General features: G+C 39.1%; 1 protein-coding gene across 1 annotated transcript; it reads left to right on the top strand.

Moving 5' to 3' along the window:
* Window positions 1–192: 192 nt before the first annotated feature.
* Window positions 193–5,946, top strand: LOC131696311 (uncharacterized). The gene has a single exon (XM_058984859.1). It carries the CDS (start codon window positions 193–195, stop codon window positions 5,944–5,946), a length of 5,754 nt encoding a protein of 1,917 aa, XP_058840842.1.
* Window positions 5,947–20,809: the final 14,863 nt, after the last annotated feature.

The following is a 20,809-nucleotide window of genomic DNA, read 5'->3' as shown; positions in this document are numbered from 1 at the left end:
TTTCAATACTTATACTGTTATGTACATTTGCAGGAATATTATAATCTCGCACATTGAAATCCTACTCTACGGTCGTTTTATTCGAGATTATATTATCGGAAACTACCCTGTTGACTATCGTCAACAAATTATAATATTCGTTTAGTCCCTTAGCTATTATTAATGCTTTAATTTGCACCGCGCCAACTAGTTATGTCGGGAAGAGGCCGATCAAATAAAGGTAGTAGCGCCGGTGGTGGCCATCGTGGTGCAAAACCAGGTAGTAAGCAAGTGATGAGCACGGGTGGAACGGCTGACCCGGAGACCTCTCACGTTGGCCGGTCGTGCCGAGTTTGTCGCGGAGAAGACGACGAGGAAATGGTGAGCTGCGACAAGTGTCTCCAATGGTTTCACTTCAGCTGTGTTGGAGTCACGCAGGATATCGAAGATATGTCTTGGAGCTGTGTAGGTTGTACAAACCCGAACCCGGTTTCGGGGTCCAACTCGAATCCAGATGGAACAAAAGAAACAACCTTGCCTGTTGTTCCTGTACTTTCGAATTCGGATCCCAACAACGCGCAGACACTTAAGGTCAGTAAAGTTAAATCGGTTGTATCCCATACGTCCAGCAGAACCTCGCATGTTCTCGCCAAACTAAAGCTGCAAAAGTTAGAGGAGGAACGTGCTCTGAATGCAAACAAGCTGGAGGAGGAACGCTTGCTAAACGCGAAGAAAACGGAGCAAGAAAGAACGTACTTGGAGGAGAAATATAAATTGCTGGAAGAACTAGCTAATGAGACGGGATCAAATTTAAGTAGCGCAGGAAGTGCCGTAAGAGAGTGGGTAGATGGCCAACAAGTTTCTGATTTCGTCCCATATGCTCACTCCAGTCGACACTCTCATCAGGAAAGCCAGCAAAGAGCTGGTACGATTTCCCGTACGAACCATCGATCAGCATCGGATATCGCGGCGTCGGTGCACCACGAAAACCCATACCACGGATATTCCGCCCAACGCGAAGAAGATCGCGGTTCATTGACTAGTAAGCAGATAGCGGCGCGGCATGCTATCTCGAGGGATCTGCCTCAGTTTTCCGGCAACCCCGAGGAATGGCCTCTCTTCCTAGCAACATTCAACAGTACGACGGCTATGTGCGGTTTCACGAACGACGAGAATATTTTCCGATTGCAACGGAGCTTAAAAGGACGAGCTTATGAAGCGGTAAAGAGTCGGCTAGTACATTCTTCCAACGTCCCCGGTGTGCTGAAAATCTTAAAGATGATGTTCGGGCAACCGGAAGCCATAATTAACTCGCTCATCGAAAAAATCTGCGCTCTGCCACCCATAAGGGAAGACAAGTTTGAGACACTTGTGGACTTTGCTGTTAGCGTGGAGAATTATTGTGCGACAGTGGACGCCTGTGGCTTGGAAGAATATCTGTACAACGTTACACTCCTGCATCAGCTTGTCAACAAACTGCCACCCACGATGAAGCTAAACTGGGCGCAACATCGGCAGTCTCTTCCGGCTGTCAACTTGGCGGCATTCAGTACCTGGATTTACACCATAGCCGAAGCGGCAAGTGCTCTGATGTGCCCAAGCAACATGAGTATCAAGCCAACACAGAGCGAGTCCCGCAGTACTGCAAAGAAAGGGAACTTTTTGAACGCACATTCTGTGAATCCCAGCGCAAATGGATCAAACGATGTGTGCTTGGTGTGCAAAGCTGATTGTAAGACCATCGACAAGTGCAAACGTTTCCTGGAGCTTTCTCGGGATTCAAGGTGGGCCATTGTACGAGAGTTCTCGCTCTGTCGGCGATGCCTTTGTCGTCACGACGGTATGTGTCAAGCAAAAGTCTGTGGAAAAAATGGATGCCAATACAAGCATCATGCATTGCTTCATAACGACCAGAGGCAGCATTCATTGGCTACTGAAGGGACGTCCAAGAGCTCGACATCAATATCATCAGAAAATACCAACGAATTTCCAGAACCGAATTCAACGGTGACGCATGGATGTCACACACATCGAACAAAAACCAGCGACACATTGTTCCGCTACCTACCCGTAATGCTTCATGGAGAGCGTAGATCTGTGCGAACTTACGCATTTCTTGATGATGGATCAGCCCTTACACTGCTAGATGAAGAGCTGGCTGACGAACTTGAGCTGGAAGGAGAAATTAAGCCATTGTGTCTGCACTGGACCAGTGGAACACAGCGTCATGAAACGAACTCACGTGTCGTTGAACTACAAATAGCTGGTATTCACAGTGGTGCTAAGAGCTATACCATCAACGGTGCCCGCACAGTGAACGAACTAATGCTCCCATTCCAAACAATGGACATCAAGGAACTGTCGCAGGTCAACCCCTACCTGCAAGGACTACCGATTGCATCATACCAGGGCGTTCGACCACGAATTTTGATCGGACTTAAAGATTTGCACCTTAGTATGATTCTTAACTGCCGCGAAGGCAAACCGAGTCAACCGATCGCAGTAAAGACACGTTTAGGTTGGACGGTCTGCGGAGGTGGGAGCACCGATCTAGCATCAAGCCCAGTACACTCCGTCTACCATATTAGTAATTGCGATTTGGATAAGACGGATGAAGATCTGCACAAGGCGATGAAGGATTATTTCTCTCTGGATAGTCTAGGAATCACGAAGCCGCATAAAGTGCTGCTTTCTGTCGAGGACCAAACAGCACTGTCTCTTCAACAATCTTTGACCAGATTCACGGGACAACGCTACGAAACGGGCCTACTATGGCGCTCATACAATCTGCGTCTGCCGGATAGCCAAGCGATGGCTCTGCATCGTTTTCAATGCCTGGAGAAACGTATGGTCAAGGACAAAGCACTCGCCGAAACTCTGACTCAAAAAATAGCTGATCACTTGAGTAAAGGCTATATTCGGAAACTGACAGAGAATGAGCTACAGCAGTCGTACCAGCGTACATGGTATCTTCCAGTATTCCCGGTCACGAATCCGAACAAACCCGGGAAGGTGAGAATGGTGTGGGACGCAGCAGCCAAGGTACACGGAGTCTCTCTCAATTCGGCACTGCTCAAAGGCCCCGACCTACTGTCCTCGCTGTACACCGTGTTGATCCGCTTTCGTGAGAGCCCTATTGCCTTGACTGGTGACATCAGGGAAATGTTTCACCAGGTTATGATTCGGGAACCGGACCAGCAGTGCCAACGCTTTTACTGGAGGGATGAAAATGGGCAGCTTGCGGTCTTCGTGATGAGAGTTATGACTTTTGGCGCTTGTTGCTCTCCGAGTTGTGCCCAGTATGTGATGAACATGAATGCAGATCGCTTCGCGCAGATATATCCGGCAGCCACAGAAGTCATTAAAAAACAGCATTATGTAGACGATATGTTAGTGAGCGTCGACACCGAAGAAAAGGCGATCAAACTTGCACAGGACGTAGCATTCGTGCACTCGCAAGGCGGATTTGAAATCCGCAATTGGGCCAGCAACTCTCAAAGTGTCTTGAAAGCATTGCAGGAGAACAACACCACCGACAAGAATTTGGACCTTTCGCCAGAAATTGCCACGGAAAAGGTGCTGGGCATGTGGTGGTGTACCGAAGCAGATGTTTTTACCTTTAAGGTCGGTTGGGATCGCTACGACCGTGACCTATTAGAAGGTCATCGTCGGCCAACGAAGAGAGAAGTACTGCGAGTTCTGATGACGATATTCGACCCTCTTGGGCTTATCGCTCCGTTTCTCGTCTATTTGAAGATTCTGTTGCAAGAAGTTTGGCGCTCCGGAATTCAATGGGACGATAAGGTTGACGACAACATTCTCACAAAATGGCGAATCTGGCTGAGAGGACTGCCTCAAGTCGAACAAGTACAGATTCCGCGATGCTTGCGCTCAAACTTCACCCGCGACTACGAACATGTCCAATTACACACATTCGTGGACGCGAGTGAGAACGCGATGGCCGCTGCTTGCTACTTGCGTTTCGTACAGAACGGAGTCGTCCGATCCTCCCTCGTCGCCGCCAAAACTAGAGTCGCACCGCTGAGATACCATACGATTCCGAGACTAGAGTGTCAATCTGCAGTCATCGGTGTGAGACTCGCTCGGTCGATCGTCGACTCATTGTCCTTTCCCGTAGATAAGCTCTTCTACCACACGGATTCCAGAGACGTGATTTGCTGGTTGAACTCCGACCATCGCCGATATTCCCCATTCATCGCATCTCGGGTGAGTGAGATTTTGGAAGCTACAGAGGTGAATCAATGGCGCTGGGTCCCGACCAAACTTAATGTCGCAGATGATGCTACAAAATGGGAGAAATCGCCAGACATGACCCCCAGTTCGAGATGGTACAACGGCCCGGAATTTCTCTGGCTACCGGAAGAAGCTTGGCCACATCAATTGGTGAAGGGAAGCAAAACCGACACTGAACTCCGTCCGAGTCTGCTAGTTCACTTAATAAAGCCAGACACTTCAATAAAGGTCTCCAGTTGGAAGCGGATGATTAACGTTGCCATTGTTGTTCATCGTTTCCCAGCAAACTGTCGCCTGAGGAAACAGAATAGGCCCATCGTATGTGGACCCCCTACATCGGAAGAATTGCTGGTCGCTGAACGTTACGTGATACGCCAAGCTCAACGAGAAGCCTATCCAGACGAAGTATCCATCCTTCTGAAACCGAGTGGGGTATCCAATTCGTCCGTGCTAAAAGCCAGCTCCCTGTATAAATTATCACCCTGGTTGGACGAACATGGTCTGATGAGAATGCGTGGTCGAATAAGCGCCTGTGCGTTGGCTACTGAAGACGCCAAGAATCCAATCATTTTACCCCGTAACCATCACACGACTACGCTCATAATTGCACACTACCACAACAAATATCATCACCAAAACCACGAGACAGTTATGAACGAATTGCGGCAAAGATTCCGGATTCCCCGACTACGTACCGCTTACGCAAAAGTGCGCAAAGACTGCCAACGTTGCAAAAACAACCGCTCAATTCCGCAGCCACCAACGATGGCTGATCTCCCGTATGAAAGACTCGATGTTTTTGCTCGTCCATTCACGCATGCAGGCATTGATTACTTCGGACCGCTGGAAGTAGTCGTAGGTCGCAGGGTGGAGAAACGTTGGGGTATGTTAGTCACGTGCATGACTACTCGGGCGATCCACATTGAGATCGTACACACGCTTAATACTGACTCGTGTATCATGGGTCTCCGCAACTTTGCAGCTCGCCGAGGAACTCCAAGAACAATCAACAGTGATCGTGGAACCTGTTTCATCGGGGCGAATCGAGAGTTGCAGGAAGCAGCAAAGCAGGTCAATATGGAAGACGTTATGAAAGAGTTCAACAGTGCAGAGACCAGCTGGAAGTTTAACCCTCCTTTGTCGCCGCATATGGGCGGCAGTTGGGAGCGTCTAATCGGAGTAGTGAAGCGGAATCTGATGTCGATTTGTCCATCGAGGAAGCCCAACGACGAAATACTCCGGAATCTACTGACCGAGATCGAGAACACCGTGAACTCACGGCCGCTGACCCATGTTCCGGTAGACGACGAATCTGCTCCTGCTCTCACACCGAATCACTTCCTCCTAGGATCTTCTGATGGTACAAAACCGCTGTGTACCTTCAACGATAGCGGTGATGTGTTGCGGAGGACTTGGCGAACATCACAGGTGTTGGCGAACCAATTTTGGAAACGTTGGTTGAGCGATTACTTACCAGAGATCACCCGTAGGACAAAGTGGTATGTCGACACAAAACCAATCGAAGTTGGTGACGTAGTAGTAATTGCCGACCCCAATCTACCTCGAAACTGCTGGCCCAAAGGGAAGATTATCGGTACTAATATCAGTAAGGACGGCAAAATCAGAGCAGCGACTGTAAAAACTGCGAATGGTGTCTACGAGCGCCCGGTGGTCAAGCTGGCTGTGTTAGACGTACGGCGCGATCAGTTGTAAGCCGACCATCGGATCGACATACTGGGGAGGAGTGTCACTTGAACTAGACGCAAGTGCGCGCGCCTTAGCTCAACTCACCCTAGCACCATTGATGAAGACACGCTACATGAAGCACCTTGGTCCACATACCAAAAGTCAACCCTAACAAACGAGATCGTTGGGCAACTGGGAGTGACAGGTACTTACACTTGTCACTTGGGTGAGTTAGATAAAAGAAGAATAAGTTCTGATCGTAGCAGTCGTCTAAAATCTTGCATATATCTAAAATCTTATCCTAGCTTATATCTAAAATCGTATACTTAGCTTACATCTAAAATCTTATACCTAATCTGCCTAAAAGTGAGTGTGCTGAAATTATAGGTAAAGTTGATTGCTTTTTATTAAAATTTATTATGCTAATAGAACCTTTCTGCAATTAGTGGATTTGCTCTACGTTGTCTTACAACGAGTTTCTATTCCAAATTAAAATGCCAATGGAAATTGGTAAGCATTGTATTAAATCTAAATTACCCTCTTATTATATAATTAAATTACTTAATAACTACAGGAATTATATGAACTAAACTAGTTGGCGCGGTGCAAATTAAAGCATTAATAATAGCTAAGGGACTAAACGTAAGTTACACATAACCTAAATTTATACACACGTGCCCTATCTCTATTACTTTCAATACTTATACTGTTATGTACATTTGCAGGAATATTATAATCTCGCACATTGAAATCCTACTCTACGGTCGTTTTATTCGAGATTATATTATCGGAAACTACCCTGTTGACTATCGTCAACATGCACATATTTGGAGCATGAAAATAAATGTAAAATTAAGTTCCACCACAAATACACACGACTTGTCGTGCTTTCTTCAACGAATTTTATTATAATTTTACACATAGATTGAAAATTACAGTTTCTTTAAACGGAAAACCAATGCACTTCAATGTATTTACTCGAATATTGTTGTAAAATGAATGACATGTAATATTACACGAATGAAAGTGTAAAATTGTATGCTGGTTGATGCTCCAATTGATTTTAACGTAATTTTCAATCAAATTTTGGATTCAATCGTTGTATGTTTACATTCGCATTGATTTACATGTTGTTTAAATTTCATTATTTTTTTGGTGTGTGGTTTCAGCACTGCGGAGTCTAATTCTCTGGGCCGAATGACAATGTTTAAATTTAGCATGCCTAGTGCTATCATATTTGATGACAATCAGATACACAGATAAAAATATTTTGTAATTTTCAATATATTTTCATGCACATATTTAGAGCATGAATATAAATGTAAAATTAAGTTCCACAACAAATACACACAACTTGTCGTGCTTTCTTCAAGGAATTTTGTTATATTTTACACGTTGATTGAAAATTACAGTTTGATTAAACGGGATACCTATGCATTTTAAAGTGTTTTTAATCCAATATTGCTGTAAAATAAATGACATGTAATATTACACGAACGAAAGTATAAAATCATATGCTTATTGATGTTCCCATTGAGTGCATTGAATTCAACTTAATTTTCAATCAAATTTTCGATTAAAGGTTTGTATGTTTACATTCATATCGATTTACATGTCATTTAAATTTCATTATTTTTTGGTGTGTACAATCGCTTCCTGAATTCAGTACTTCGGATTACAGATTCTCGACATTTGGGTCATCAAATTACATACCCATGTGATCTGCGAATCGTATTGCAATTAATGCGGACACATTCAACTCCGATTTCGGATATTCCTGAATTCAGTTCCCTGGACTCATGATTCTTTTGTCTGTTTTACATTGATGTTGCCATCATGTGACACATGAAATGACGTCCCATTGACGATCGACGAGGAATCCAGTGATATTTATCAAAATTTCTTGTTGCTTAGACTCTTGAATCCGGTTACTAGAATCGAAGATTGTTTTCGAATCCTGTTATGTGTCACATCATTTTAGGAAACCGGTTAGCGGATTGAAATATATTTTCAGAAATTCTTGAATCGTGGATACAAGTGGATCTTCTTAGTCTATTCTAATGATGAAAGTTCATAGATTGCTTTTATTTGATGAGGCACAAATGGCGGGAATATTAAAAAAACATTTTACAAGCCCACACAGAATAATAATGGCTAATGACTTAATAATTAGAAAAGGAGTCAAAATAAGAATATTTTCAATAAATTTGATTCATACACACTAAAAAAATCTGAATATTAATCAATTGCGGCATCCTTTTATAGAACCAAAAAAAAAAATCAATTGCGGCATCATTTTTATAGAACCACTATAATTTTCTTATGAGAAAAGTTGTTTCACACTGCTAGGTAGGTTAGATTTTCAAAATTATTTACGATTTATCAAAATTTTTCAAAATAAAGTACCATGAGCAACAATTCTGTGAGGATTTTGCATGCTTCGATATAATGTACAATTCGATATAACGTACAATTTTTAAACCGAAATGTACGTTATATCGAAGTTTACCTGTATCGCCATTTTCACAAAAAAGGGTTGAAATGAAATCGCAGCTCCGGATATCACGCTATCTCTGAAGTGCATGCGTGCATAGTTCCAAATTTTACTTCGACATCGACTTTTTCTAAAGGTGACTTCCCAGTAGTATCCTTGATTTGAATTATTATCGCTAATCCTAATGCCAAAGAACAAATAAAAACCTCTCGAAAACGAACCGTTTGGGAAAATCATCATCATTACTGGAATTTTCATTTTCACGAAACTTTTCGATAACCTTCCGTCACTTGCGTTAATGCACTGGGTGCACAGTGCTCTGAAAATCTAGCGAAATCGTCTTAGGGCACCAGCGGGTCTAATTCAGAGCTATCTGCGCTTCGAGTAAAGTAAAGAATACCAAAAATTAATTTCTATTCCATAATTTTCAGTTCAGCAATTCGAGAGATCGTGTTCACCGCAAGCCATGAAAAATAGACTACGTTGTGAAGCGATGGTCACTATTTATTAAAAAATCACGGTTAAATAAAAAATAAAATTATTAAAAAAATTTCAAATAGTTCATAATTTTCACAAACTTATTAAGAAAAATTGTTCAATAATCTTTCGTAATATTGTGTAAGAAAAAAGCTGAAAATTTCAGTATTTTCTCTATCTGCAACATATTAACCCTTAAGTATACCAATTAATTGGTATACGAATTGGAATAGGTTCGCCAAATTTTGGAAGAAGTTTAAAAAAAACCCCTTGAAAATTACCTAAAAATTGTTGTATTTCGATATAATAAAAAATCCCCAAAAATGAAATGTACCTATTAATGTGAAACACAGTGAATAATACATACAAGGAAGACCCATTTTTATCAGTCTCATGGCGTATTTTAGGCTGACAAAATGGGGACATTGACTAAAGCGGGCAATTTTTTTTTCTTTATAATAAACTAAAGCTGTTAAAATATTCTTCCCGTCCCTTGATGTAGTCTGATAACTATTTCTGATTATGATGAACTTTTTATTTTTGCATATTTCCATCTTCATGATAAGGAAAACATGCTCAAGAAAGGATTTACTCGAATTCAGTCTTGTTCGTCTGCTAGAGCCCATCAAACATATGTTCATATTTGGCTGATAAAATCAGGGTTTCAATGTATTATAATAGATATTCAGCATTCGAAGAAGTTTCTTGTGAACGAGAGTAGAACGACTTTGTTTCTACTTACTTGAAGTCAGCGGCGTAGCCAGAAATTCGGTTTGGTGGGGGTTTGGTGAAAATCGATCATACTGTCCAAACGGCATAATTCCGAAACCGTAATTTTTGAAGTTTTAAAATTATGCAGAATTAATTTTTCAGAAAATAGTAACAGAGTTCGTGTCTAGCGAATTTGTTGAGACTTTATTGTAGTCATGAATATTAACCTGAGAAAAATCACCATAAATACTTCTTGGACGATATACCGTCAAAATTATTTTATCAAATGATGCGCTGTTTAACGTTTGTAAAACTCATCGAAGATACTAAACCTCCGAAGTTGGCGGTTTCAAAATGATGCTATCTTGACCTTAAATTACTAATTTTAAACATTTCACCTATACATATAATTGGTCATACAACAAAAATCAAATGCTCATCAAAATCGATCAGAACCTGCTAGAATCGAATGGACATCGTTATTTTTCATAAATTTCTCTCTACATTCGGAAAGTGTTATCCTCGTTATTAATCATATTACGTTTTCGTCCCAACTCGACGCATTCCCAAAAAAACCTGTCTTAATCCACCTAGTGGTGCAAGTGTGCTTGTCTCATTTGTCCAGACTACGATTCCATGGCTGGTTATGTTCAATACAATGGTGGAAATGAATATTACATGTTCAGTACGATTTGCACATAAATACAATGGATCGACAGCCACGATCTTGAGATACTATGTGATACTGAAACATCGCTTGAAACCAGCGGCGGATCATGGAGAAAGGTCCGGGAGGTCCAGATCCGGCCGAAAATTTTCAACTTGTTAAGAAATTTTAAACTAGTTTTGATTTTAAAGTAGCAACCGCAACCCCTCACTGCATACTCCCTCCGGGCCGGTATGATTGACGATTTTTAAAGTGATTGCATAACCTTTCTATATGAGAAAGACAAAAATGTACCAAAGTCCAAAAAAAGTCAATTTTTGTCAAACATCTCAATGTTTCATGCATTTTAAAGTCATTTGGCATCAAAAATACAAATTTGATTTTGAAAATTTTTCATTTCAGTTTATATGGGAATTTGCTGTGTGATTGCACTTTTCAACTCGTAACTCCGGAACCGGAATCAAACCAATCAATAAAAAAAATCAATAGCAGCCGACGGGAAGGTTGTTCATTTGAGACTAACTTTGTGCAAATCGGTCCAGCAATCTCTGAGAAACAGAGGTCACATTTTTTCCACATACACACATACATACACACACAGACATTTTCCGATCTCGACGAACTCAGTCGATTGGCATATGACACTCGGCCCTCCGGGTCGGGATTAGATTGACGAATTTTAGAGTGAATGAGAAAGGCAAGAACATTTTTAGCAAATGTTGAAAGTTATGCATTTTTTTGGTGAGCAGTTCTATGTTTCATAGACATTAAATCAATTTTAACTTCTCTTCCTATTTAATAAAGACCCTTATTACAGTACATCTCTACAAAAACGAGATCAATTTGAAAATAAATCTGAGGACTATGACTGATTGCAGAACTCTGGAATTTTCTATTGGAATATTTTCAGGCAAGAATTTGATATTGATGCTATTAGACAACTGTGAAATCAAGATCAGTTACATATCAGGACCCCATTTCGACAATTTATCAAAAGTCCTCATGATGTTTACAACAACAGGTTATCAATCTACGGATCAGATAATTGTTATTGTAATATTGAATTAAATCAGTCTGCATCAATAAATTTTCAACTTCAATCCAATTTTTTTTTTGGGTGTGTTGGGGGGGGGGGGGGGTGGGGAGCGTTGTATGGTGTTAAACCCCAAAACCTTCTCTGGGCTACGCCATTGCTTGGAGTTATTTATTTCGCTTTTCATTTTCCGATATGTTTCAGATCGATCCGATGGTCATTAGTTAGAAAAATTGCAGTCAGAAGGTTCGCACAAATGAACATTTTTGCACTGATAAGTTATCAAGTTCCTTCCAGACAACTTGGAAGTGTTCGGTGATTATTTCTAGCGGTTGTAGATAGAAAAATGAAATACAAAATTCGATTTGTCGAAATAATGTTTGGCTTATTTCAATGGATTATTTCTATATTGAACAATAAATAGGCGACAAAGAGTAATCCACAAACAACAAGCCATAACTTTTAAAGTATTCAAAATAGATATTCGAAGTCTTCAGTAAAGTTATTCGCAAAAGTAAGAGCTACAAATTTGTAGAAGGCATCATTTCGATATAATCACTTCCAAGAAAATTTGTGAAAATATCTCACTCATAGGGGGATCAATCAGCAAAAGCACAATACCAAAAGAAAGGGCATATTTCCTCCATTAAATTCTCCGAAGATACTATTGACCTAAAATAAGCCGTTTTGGCGTTAATAATAGATTACATGTTTTTGGTCATATTTCTGGCAATGGGAAATGATAAAAATCTTTCGTCCGCATTTAATGTTAAATATCTCTTTTGATAATAGTCCGATTTCAACAATCTATAGCTTGTTCGAAAGGTATTCGTTAAAGCTGTCTAAAAACATATTGTTAATCTATATTGTCAATTTCGGCAGATAATTCAACAAAACTGCAAAAAACGCCATTTTTACGCATTCAAACATTCATATCTTGGAAACTAAACATCAGAATCAAAAACAAATTAATAGCGTTTATACTGTTTTTTAGTTCTTTCATTTAAAATTGGTTTGGATAAGATCGGTTCAGTCATTGCTGAGAAACACGAATGAGAATTTGTCCGTTACATACACACACACACACACACACACACACACACACACACACACACACACACACACACACACACAGACATTGTCCCAAATCGTCGAGCTGAGTCGATTGGTATATAAGACTCGGTCCTCCGGGCCTCGGAAAAAATCTTGAAAGTTTGAGCGAATTCTATACATTTCTTTTATAAGAAATGTAAAATATAAAAATTTTATCGCATTTACCGCATTACCGCGCGGTGCGGTGCGGTAAATAAATTGCGGTTGCGGTAAGCGGTGCGGTTTTATAATTTTTTTGCGGTTGCGGTTCGGACAATCCATTTACCGCCCACATCCGCACCGCGACGAACCCTAGAGGGACCCCCTCCGAAAATTTTCAACTTGGAGAGAAATTTTGAATATGAGTTTCGATTTTATATTAGTTTCAAACTTAAAATCATTGCAAACCAAATTTGACCACCAAAACTGGTTTTCATTAAATGAGGTTGTTACACATAACGTATTGTACAATGTTCATTCAAAAATCAAAATTTCGGACCCCCCCTCGAAATTTTTTTCTGGATCCGCTCCTGCCAGAAAGTGTGGTCGAGAACTTCTTTTTCGAGAAAGCAGATTGATAACGGAAGTGGAAAACTTGTTAAAGTTGCATGTTCTAATTTGTGTGATGTAAACGCAAAGCAGTTATCATTGTTAGGGGAAAGTGCTGATTAATTTTTCATGAAGATTTAGCAAAATAACCGGAATGATCTAAACCGCATAACTAGCCTATACTCAAATGGTTCTTCTGACGTTGCAGACTCGCTACCTGCGAATATTTCTCCATCACCCAAAAGAAAACGAACAAACAATATCCCGAGGGAATAGTGCTTCTTGCTTTTATAACATTTTGCTCTTTTACATATAATTTACATTTCATTTCAATGGCTTATATAGAAAATTTCTTTCACGATGATATAGACAGTTATAATGCGAGTGTTTCAATGAATAATAGTAAATCGCTGAATATTTTGCAATGGAATATAAGGGGTATGAATGAGCTTTGTAAATTTGATCAAATCTTGCAAACATTGGATCGTTGCAATAAATTAATTGATGTGCTTGTTATCGGGGAAACGTGGATCAAGTCGGGCAATGAAGATATCTTTAAAATTAGGGGCTATAATGGGATTTTTTCCTGTAGAGAACAATCGAACGGTGGAGTAGCTATCTACGTCAGGAAGAATATTTCTCATAGAGTAGTGCTGAACACTGTTGTTAACGGCTTTCATCCAGGCCCGTAGCCAGGATTTTGTTTCGGGAGGGGCTTAAAAATTATTGCATAAATGTATTAATTCTGATGACTTGAAACAATCACTGGAAACTGAACGTAATTATGAAAAGTTCTTAGTGAAAACAATTCCAAAAATAAGACAATATACACTAAAAACTCTAATAATATGTTGCCTGTTACAAGAAAGGCTATAGTGCATCGACGAATTAAATTTGATTATTTTTGATTTACAAGTTAGAAATTTCTCTAGTTAAGAAAATGAATAGTCAAGAGCTCAAAGTATTAAGGGCTGCTTGAAAATGCTACGCTGCTTGAAAATGCTACACATTCGATACACCTTTACAATTTGTAGAAGACGCTAAATTGGAATGAGTAGAAAAATATCCAAAAACCCGTCTCATGAAACTTTACACGCATTTGCTAATCAGAAGAACGAAACCAACGTCAAGGTTGTCCCCATGAATAGGAATATATCAGTGTGAAATCAAAGTTTACCGTTGCAAAGAATGTCCGAACAAAGTGAATGTCGAAATTTGCTTCAAATCTTCTGATAAGGCAGGCGATTTGTAGATGCAGAAAATAGGTTCAACTCCTATTTTCATGATCAGGTTTCTTTCTACTATTACTAGCTCTTTGACTTCATCCGAAGTTTGCGTTAACTCGACTTTATGAAATTTTCAATTTAAATGATACTGATCATGTCGTAATCAAAACAATCCTGAAAAAAACACATGTTTTTTTCATTTGACTCTCATAGGTAATGGGCTAAAGACTATCTTCGACAACATTATCAGGCAACTCAGAATAACTATCTTTTTATCTATTTAAGTTGATTCTTTTTAGGTACTTTTTATATCATTGTACTTATGAATTAAAAATATCCTAGTCTGATTTTCCTAGATCCCTAAAACTATAGTAAAAGTCAAAATGTAAAGTGAGTGCAAAAACTACTGATTTCACTACAAAGCAAGAATGCCTTAGCTCTATTGACTTTTGACAATCTTGCAAAACCGTTGTAACTTGAGAAGATTACCTAGATTAAGTAAATATTATATTTGAACATTTTGGTTTTATTTATTTATTTGAAGGTTTTATTTCGGAATTCGTGGGGTTTTGGACAATGTCAAATATATATTTCAATGATTTAATCTACTAATGGAAACTACCCAGAATTTAATCTACTGAGCGAAACTGCTCAGAATCTATTCACAAATCGAAAGAAAATTACTTAGCACTGATTACTCAATGCTTCTAATTTACATAAAATTTGGTAAATATAACATTGATGACACCACCAAAATAACTAGAGACTATAAACATAGATAATAATTTCAGCATCACTTGCTTCCGACACATGGAAGAGAACACATCGCACTTGCACCTAATTTGCCGAGGCTTTCTTTTAGAGTTGTCTGTTTTAAATTACAGCAAATTATCCGTTTCCTGTAAAACTTTTGCAAAACTCTTTGCCAATTCATTAAACAAATATGAACACTAATCTGTTTAGTAATAGGTTTGTTTGTGAATAAAAATAATTAGCTCTTGATTTTTTTCAATCATCATCAAGATTGGAAGAGATGTATGATTTCTTGAAGAAAGTTGTAATGTTTGTCTGATTACATGTTTGTTTTATCACTATTTGGGAAAAAGTTTCAATTAAAGTTGTTGCACCTAACGCAACGAAGACGAAATGAGAAGATCAGAGCGCAATTCGGAAAGAACTCGTGTTGAGTGTATAGTAAAGATAGAAGAGTGATCTTGAGTCGATTTAGATTGGTTGATTTTTTCCTCTCTTTGCTCTCTTATTTAAGATTATCTCTCTCATTTTATTCCATGACGAGCAAAAACGGAACGAAAGACTGTCACATACTTAAGACATGAAATCGAAACTGTTATCCCAACTTATTGACTTATAGATTCAATCAGTCCCAACATTTTAGTCCCTCTTCGTGATTGCCTATTATTTTACCACTTTTTGCCCGGTCCACTTTTAAAAGAATTTTTTTTGCACGTTTGTCGAAGATATCACGGATTTACGGATTAACAGTGTATTAGTACGGAACGAATTACTCGTAACAATGAAATGAAGCGTTAATAAAAATGGTATTGCGTTAAAATGACGCGAAATGAAAATTCTATGCTCGGCTCAATCGTTCTCAGATAAATTGAAATACTTTTTGTGTAGCGCAGAGTAGTGTACAGAGAACAGAGTGTACAGTGTGCACTGACCTAATACAGAAATTCAAAATTGTGTGCAATTCAAAAACTTATCATTTAAAAATAACAAACTGGGTCGTGGGTCTTTTATATATTTCCTTATGTAAACAATAAAAATAATATAACGAGTTTATGTGGTTGTCCTACAGATCTCGCGCAAGCGCTTAGCCATTGCACGTGGAAACCTGTTTACGAGGCGAGGAAATATTTTTTTCCTCACCAACTATGTCTTGGGGGGGAGTAGTTCATTTCTATCTCGCTATTGTACATTTCCGTGTCATCATCGTAGGGTGGGTGCTCCTATAGTTGAGGTGTACCAATAGTTGCAGTAGTGGGTTATACGCCTAACTAAGATACCAACCATCAACAAATATTTTTTTATCGATTCATCGCACTAAAATTATGCGTTAATAAAACTGTTATCCTTGAAATTTGCTCAAATAACTATTGAAAAAAATTATTTTCTTAGAATTTTGAGCTCCCTTGCACCTATAGTTGATGTAGTGTACCTATAGTTGCAAGTCCCATAAGAAAGCAATGGGATTTGCAACAATAGGAACCGAAATTAGCGATTGCACCACTATTGGTACATGTGTTCCTATAGTGGTACAAGCGGTTTTGAATACATAAATTGGTTACTAAGCCATCTTTATATTTTTCCTATGAAGTAGGGACTGAAAGCTTTCGTTTAATGTAATTACATTGCCCATAGGTCTATTATCGATTTTTTATCAAAAGTTTTCCTTAAGCATGCGACTATTGGTACATCCACCCTAGTTGCTGCCTTTATGTTCGCGAATATCTTCCTTGCTTTTCGCCCTCAATAATTGCCCTTCCAAATAGATTCCATTTCTCCCAAATGTGACATTAATCTGCGAGTAAGCGGTATCCGATCTTGTAGCGGAACATTCATTTTCTCATAGTCCATATACAGAAGGATCTTAATTATAGCATTGTCACACACAACCTTGTGCTTTAAGTTGTGCGAAATGAATGGTTTCGTCTGCACTAATTTGTTGAGCGCTAAATGCCTGCCATGGTAGAACTGGATAGAGCCGGTTTCCGAAAGTCTAATCTCTATTTACACCTTCAGGATGCGAATGATCAATAATTTTATAATCACCGCATTTGGCTGGAGCACCAATTCTTGCTTCTGCTAATCACTAATCTCGACAGATTATTACAGCTACAATTAAAGTAACAGTCTCTTGTATTCTTCAGACAAGGCACACAATATAAAAGTTACTTTTTTGTTGTTCGCTTCGCACTGGCTCGAGTAAAAGCATAAAGCACACTGAATTTCGTGACCATTGCCTTCGGTGGTTAGAAATAGCCTTCTTTAACTTTTTCTCAATAATTTGTTCAAACCAAATAAGCAACAAGTTTTGTTAAAAGTCACCGGTTTTTTAAATTTATTTTTGAAAAATTTCGGGGGAGGCTTTAGCCCCCTAGCCCCCCCCTCTGGCTACGTGCCTGCTTTCATCATGCTCACATCGAACTCTGCATAATGCAACATTATTTCGATGTGCATTGTTTTTATCGCCCTCCATCTTACGATATTGGTCAATTCCTTACCAAGCTTAAAAGTGTTCTCGCTTCCGCTTCAAATTCGCGCCCGTTTCATTGTAGGAGATCTCAATATACCGGTTAACCTATCGAATAACAATGTCATCTCACGTTATAAAGCTCTCCTGGAATCGTATGGTACGTATATGTACGAACACATTTCCGACTCGCCCAGCTAGTTCAAATATTCTTGATCACGTTGTTTGTAGACTGGAGGATGCTGCTCGCTTACGAAACGACACGGTTTACACCATAGTTGGTGATCACGTTCAAATTATATCTTCATATAAACTTGCAGTAAAAAGAGAACCCGTTAATTTGACTAAATCAATAATCAATCATGAAAAACTCAATAACGACTTCTAAAATTTCATAGAAAACATCGAGTTGATTGATGATGTAGATGTATGTCTTACAAATATCATCACAACCTACAATTCTTTACTTGCGGAAAACACTAGAACGGTCTCCAAAACTTTTAAATGTTTTTTGCCCCTGGATCAATTTCGATTTGTGGACACTGATTAAAATCAAAAGTAATTATCTGAAACGAGTAAAAAATAACCCCAATGATGAAAACCTCAAAGCTCTTCTGCAACACATAACTAAAAACGTTAATGTAATGAAAAAGCGGTGCAAAAAGGCCTACATTGAAAACCTTCTATCCAACACAACTCATTCAAAACTTTGGAAAAATATTAATACCATTTTTGGTCGTTCAAAGTCGGATGTTCCCATCAGCCTAATTTCCAATGATATCAGAGTCACTGAGACTAAAGAAGTATGTAATGTTTTCAACTAATATTTCTTAGTATTGGCAAAAATTTGTCTGACAATATTCCCACGAGTCCCAACTCAAATCCTATTACAAATATACAACACGTCCAAGAAACAATCTTCTTGCGTCCTGCAACCATAAACGAAGTGATCCTTTTGATTAAAGACCTCGAAAAAAATAACAGTTGTGGTCCTGATAAGATCCCCGCTAGTGTTCTTAAGAGTAACTGTACCACTTTTGCAAATATCCTAACCAAAGCTTTTAATTTAATAATTCAAACCGGCAGGTACCCAGACTGTTTAAAAATAGCCCGAGTAATTCCAATTTTCAAAGCTGGTGATCCAAACCAACCTTCCAACTATAGACCAATTTCAACATTGTGCGTTTTCAATAAAATTCTTGAGAAATTGCTCATCACTCGACTACTCGAGTTTTTGAACAAACACAACATAATTTACAACTACCAGTATGGGTTCAGACAGGGCTGCAGCACTTTAATTGCAATGACCGAACTAATTGACTCCATCATTAGTCAAATTGATAGCAAAAGAATTGTTGGTGCCCTTTTTCTGGACCTAAAAAAAGCATTCGATACTCTGGATCACTCAATCCTGCTTAAGAAGTTAGAATGCTATGGTATCAGAGGATTATCAAATCATATTATTCGTAGCTATCTGTCGCATAGGAACCAATTCGTATCTATTGGAGACTCGTGTAGCTCTCATAGACCAATAGAAATAGGAGTGCCCCAAGGCAGTAATATTGGGCCACTGTTATTTTTATTGTATATCAATGACCTAGGTAGACTCGGGTTAAAAGGGACTCCTCGTCTTTTCGCGGATGACACCGCGTTGTTCTACCCGAACAACAACTGCCTGGATATTGTACGCGACATTGAATCGGATTTAAAAACACTAACGACCTATTTCAACGAAAACCTTCTTTCCTTGAACCTATCAAAAACTAAATATATGCTGTTTCGTTCATCTAGAAGAGCTATAGGCGTGCATCCAGACCCAAGAATGGGACAGTCTGTAATTCAGGAAACTAACTGCTTCAAATATTTAGGACTTCACTTAGACCCCACACTCTCCTGGATTGAGCATATAACATCTATAGAGAGAAAAGTTGCATCGTTATGTGGGGCTATGCGTAAAGTATGCTCTTTTGTTCCCCAGCATGTACTTCTAAAATTTTATTATGCGCATATCCACTCATTGCTGAACTACCTTGTATCTGTGTGGGGCCGTGCCAGTATTTCGAATCTGAAAAAGCTACAAACGCTTCAAAACAGATGTCTTAAAATTATTTATAAAAAACCATTTATGTACCCTACTATTTTGTTATACAATAATAATGCCCATAACATTTTACCTTTGCTTGGGTTGACTAACTACCAAACAATAATGTACATCCACAATGCTTTGCATAATACTATTGCTCATAATAATCTAGAATTTACGACAGGAATTCGAGCTCACAGCACCAGACAAGCCAATCATTTATTATACTCCAGTATCCACGAACCTTGGTCAAAGACGCATTTCTTTCATCGGACCTAAGTTATTCAACCAGCTTCCTACTGATTTAAAGCAAATAACATGTCGCACTCGTTTCCAAGCAAAATTGAAACTAATTTTAAAAAATAAAATAGTTCACCACCAATCGAGCTTATTCCTTTAGCTATAATTGGTTAACATTTTTTTAAATAAAAACAATTGATAAATGCATTTTTTTCTAGCAATAAGTAATAAATAAATTTAAATTATTATGAGCTTCCTGCAAAGCTACGATGGGACCCTTAAAAGGACCTTTTCCGCTGGGTACTCGCCGCAGCTTCTTGTCAAATTTTGTGTTTTGTCGGTCTCGTATTGTTTTTTTTTTGTTCTCAGCGTTTCCGCGATTCGTAACTTTGTTTGTTGTGCTGACCTTTTTTTTTGTACGCTGAGAACTGATGTGTCCACTACCAGGGGGCTCCGTTTGTGAGCTTTTTAGTGTGGGGGTAAGAGGCGGGCTATTAAAAAAAAATGTGTTGCTTTTTTGTTCTCAGAAGTTGAATTTCAAAAATATCAACATTGAACATGATAATCAAACAATGAAAACGAAGTTGACTATTTTGTTAAAGAAGAAAATCTTTGATGTGGATGCCAATTACCAATATAGATCTCTACGTGTCATATAATATATCAAATAATGTTGCCTCTTTAAACGTGCTTTATTTCAATTCTGCTCACTCATAACACTGTGCATAGCTCTGTGCATACAACTGTAAACTACGCAGAGCTGTGCGAGCTGCGTACACATTTCTTCGTCTATTTCAGTTGTGTGAGAACTGATTTTATCATTTTATTTTGCCTGTGCACAGTTCTGAAGCGAGCTGTGTGAGATGCCCGAGATCGTGCGATGGCATTGTGTGTAAGAGACCTACCGGCGCGCACTCGCACTCTCAATGAAAATACGTGTGTAGCGTGTGATAGCTCTTTTCTCTCAACGAACACTGATGAGCAAACCATCTCTGCTGGTGCACTGAGTACACGCTGCTCTGAAAACCTAGTGAAATCGTCTTAGAGCAGTTGCAGCTGCTCGTTCAGTGAGCCATTTGCACGACTTCCGGAGGGTTAAGT

This window comes from Topomyia yanbarensis, chromosome 1 (genome assembly GCF_030247195.1).
Source record: "Topomyia yanbarensis strain Yona2022 chromosome 1, ASM3024719v1, whole genome shotgun sequence".
Lineage (NCBI taxonomy): Eukaryota > Metazoa > Arthropoda > Insecta > Diptera > Culicidae > Topomyia > Topomyia yanbarensis.
The sequence above is the reverse complement of the archived record's forward strand: the minus strand, read 5'-3'. Positions and strand labels throughout refer to the sequence as shown.